General features: G+C 37.2%; 1 protein-coding gene across 1 annotated transcript; it reads left to right on the top strand.

The window, feature by feature from the left end:
• Positions 1–930: 930 nt before the first annotated feature.
• LOC111885139 (uncharacterized) lies at positions 931–2,931 on the top strand. The gene is made up of 4 exons (XM_023881421.2): positions 931–1,431; positions 1,506–1,864; positions 1,940–2,393; positions 2,587–2,931. The coding sequence occupies exons 1-4, from the start codon at positions 931–933 to the stop codon at positions 2,929–2,931; spliced, it is 1,659 nt and encodes a 552-aa protein (XP_023737189.2).
• Positions 2,932–3,764: the final 833 nt, after the last annotated feature.

Here is a 3,764-nt window from a genome sequence, read left to right as displayed (position 1 = left end):
CCAACCCACAATGTCTAGATCGACGCCAAACCCTGATGGATTCTACCCTATAGTGGAGCTGAACTTCAAAGGTGTTTTTCTTAGAATTCCTTTCTCGTATAACCATGGTATCAATTTCACTTTCAATGATCACGATTTTTCTGGAATGACATACGGTGAATGTATCACCTTTCTCGAACGGTTCATGCAAGAAAGTATAAAGAAGTTATACTATTATGAACCAGGTAAACCCTTAATATCAGGGATAACTGCTATCGTTAATGATGAAGACTATGGTGGTTTCATTTTTCATGCATATGGGACAGATGGTAAAATTTGTATGTATGTGGACCATGATGGTCAAGGAATAAAAGATTGGTTTGGTTCTGAAATAGAAGAGGAGGATGGAGATGATTCTTGCATTGATGGTGGTGAAAATGAGGACGAAATTGATAACCTAACAGATGTGGATGTGGACTTTAATGAGGACATAGTCACTATGAATAGGACAAAGGGTGATGAATTTCTAAATAGATTATGTGGCGAAGAGGAAGAGGGAAATGATAACAACATAAATGATCATGATGGGTATGAAGAGGATGCCAATGTAACTCAAAAACATTCCATTTTTAATGAGTTAGTTCCATGGAAAAAGCAGATCCCAATACTTGGTATGAGGTTCAAAGATCCATCTCAATTAAAATCGATGTTATGCAAGTATGCTGTTGCGAATGGGTACCAACTTTGCTTTGAGAAAGATTGTTGGTTAAGTGTTGCAAGGGTGAGTACTCATTTAGGTTGTGGGCATCTTGGATGAGTGATGAAGCAAGCTTCCAAATTAAGTCTTTAAAGCCAGTCCACAAATGTGCAAGGAACTACAAGTTAGGGTCCATGGTCACTTATGCTTGGATAGGGAGTCATTATACAAGAGAGTTCTTACTTAGACAAAAGATGAGTGTTAGAAAGCTAAGAACAGCCGTGTCACAGAAGTTTGGCATTCATGTTAGTGTTGGTCAATGCAGGAGAGCTAAGAAATATGAACTCCAACTAATAGATGGTACCATAGTTGAACATTATGCAAAGTTATGGTCGTATGCAGAAGAGATTAGGAGATCAAATCTAGGTAGCACTGTGAAGCTTGATGTAAATCATATGCCAGATGGGAAGAACTACTTTAGTAAGTTCTATGTTTGCTTTGATGCATTGAAGAAGGGGTGGAAGGAGGGATGCAGGAAGATAATAGGTTTAGATGGTTGTTTCCTTAAAGGGATTTGTAAAGGGGAGTTATTATGTGTTGTTGGAAAGGATGAAAACAATGGGATTTATCCTATTGCATGGGCAGTAGTATGTGTGGAGAATAAGGAAAATTGGAGGTGGTTTTTGGATTTACTCATTGATGACTTAGGACTTAATTTGGGCTATGGATATAGTGTAATATCTAATCAACACAAGGTAATTTAATTGTTTGTAATTACTTTTCCTATCTGTTTGCATCCTTATTCACTATATATAGAATTTGTTAACAGGGTTGGATTGAGGCTGTGAAAGAACTCCTTCCATATGTAGAGCATAGGCAATGTGCCAAGCATATTAGCCAAAACCTTAGGAAAAGGTATAGTGGTGCCCAATATGAAAGCATATTCTGGAAGGCATGTAAAGCAACAACAGAGGTAGATTTCAAGGTTGCCATGAAAGAGCTTGAAGTGCTAGACCCAAGTGCTCATCAATATCTGATGGACAAAGACCCCAAAACATGGTCAAGGGCCTACTTCCAACCAGGAAGATGTTGTGATGTTGTGGAGAATGGAATGTTAGAAAGTTTTAATGCTGTGATTGTTGATGCTAGGAAGAAACCAATTATCACCATGCTAGAGGAGTTGAGGATGTATATGATGGAGAGGGTGTTCAAGAAGAAATTCAAGGGTCTATGATAAGGCAACCAAATTTGTCCAACAATTAGAGAAATAGTGAATGACATTAAGAAGGGTCTAAGACATTACCAAGTCTTACCTAGTGGACTAAATCAGTTTGAAGTAAGAGGAACTACAGATGCTTATGAAGTGGATCTTGAAGAAAGAACTTGCTCATGCAAGCTTTGGCAGCTTAATGGAGTCGGTTGTGTCCATTCTGTTGCAGCTATTAGTTTTATGAATAGGGATGTAGAGTCATATGTGGACAAAATGTTTAGTAGCATCACTTATATGAAGGCATACAAGTTTAGGTTAGCACCTATGAATGGAAGTAATTTGTGGCCTGCAACTGGTTACAGCCCACCTTTACCTCCTGTTCATAGAACTATGCCTAGGAGACCTGCAACTAAAAGGAAAAGGGATACAACAGAAACCCCAAACCAGTCAAGTAAAAAATCAAAGATAACTACCCAAACACAAAACAAAGGTAAGGAGCAGGTGAAGGTATCCAAGGCTGGGAAAAAACAAAAATATAGCTTTTGTAAGATTGAAGGACACAACAAAAGAGCTTGTACTTTAACAAGGCCTCCTAAAACCAAAGCTAAAAGAAAAACAAAATAGGGACATAAGTATTTAAATGGTTAATCTTTACAATTTCTTTTTAAATTTCTAATAATGTTTCATATTGGTCAATCAGGGTGTAGCTAAAGCTCTCAATCAGGATGATGAAGGTAATCAATCTAATGCAGTCAATGATGGAGGAGCAGTAAATGATGGTGGAGAAGCAGTCAATGAGTTGCATGTGCAACAAGACTATGATGAGGTGGAACTCACTCCTTTGGAGCTTGATGCATTAGCTAATGGAGAACCTAGTCAGGTTCATGTGCAAGAACAGGAGGCTAGAGAAACACCACTTGCAACCCTGTTGAAGAAAATCAGGAGGAAGAAATCTGAAAGGATTATCAAGTTGAAACTGGGCAAGAAAGTTAGTGGTGCAGATGCACTTGGGAATTCAGAAGCTAAACCTGTTACTCTAGAATAACTTTAAGTGTTGGTTTATGTGATATGAACATGGTATGTAGTGTTAAATGATGTGTTTTAGTGTATTGTTGCTGTTTTTATGAAACTGCTATTAACTATGCTAGTTTGTATGAAACTATGTTGGTTTATATGATGTGTATTTTGTGTTACTTAAGTTGATTGTTATTTTGAGCTTTTTGTTGTGTTAATTTGAAGTTGCATGCATGGCAAGGACTTGTCTGGTTAAACTGCATGGCAAGAGAATATATTTGCATATATAGATAATTTAAAATTATGATTGATTATGTCCTTATATACCACGTGTGGTCAGTGGTCCATATACCCTTACTTTTCCATATATACCCCTGCACAGAACTCTAAAGACAATCCACTTTTAAATGGACCAAGTGAGTTCCTTGTGGCCGACAATGTGGTACCCACACTTTAATTTATAAAAGGAGCACATGCATATTATAAAATTCAGCAAGGTATATCTTAACTAGGATATTTCATATCATTCATTGAATCAACACAAAGTCATTACAATTGTTCCTATGTACTGCCATCCCATTACATCTACATTCCATTACATCTAACATCCCATACACACACACACTGATCAAACAAGCATTCAACCAAAAACCTGACTATACGTTACAATTAGGATCTAACCTTGACCATGTACCCATACACCCAAACACTTCCTAAAAAAGCTAATAACTTTTTGACATCCACCCATACACTTTCCAAAAAACTGGTTGGAATTATATACCATCAACCATAAACACCTATTTGATTTGCTGCACAATTCAACTCCATTTCAACCACATGGCAATGACTACAATTACCATAACA

This window comes from Lactuca sativa, chromosome 4 (assembly GCF_002870075.4).
Source record: "Lactuca sativa cultivar Salinas chromosome 4, Lsat_Salinas_v11, whole genome shotgun sequence".
NCBI classification, from domain to species: Eukaryota; Viridiplantae; Streptophyta; class Magnoliopsida; order Asterales; family Asteraceae; genus Lactuca; species Lactuca sativa.
The sequence above is the reverse complement of the archived record's forward strand: the minus strand, read 5'-3'. Positions and strand labels throughout refer to the sequence as shown.

Excerpts from the sequence above, each read along its gene's own strand:
- LOC111885139 (XM_023881421.2), top strand. The coding sequence starts at position 931 with ATGAGTGTTAGAAAGCTAAGAACAGCCGTGTCACAGAAGTTTGGCATT. Across the intron at positions 1,432-1,505 it reads TAATATCTAATCAACACAAG|GGTTGGATTGAGGCTGTGAA; the intron begins GTAATTTAATTG and ends ATTTGTTAACAG. Across the intron at positions 1,865-1,939 it reads ATGCTAGAGGAGTTGAGGAT|AGAAATAGTGAATGACATTA; the intron begins GTATATGATGGA and ends TCCAACAATTAG.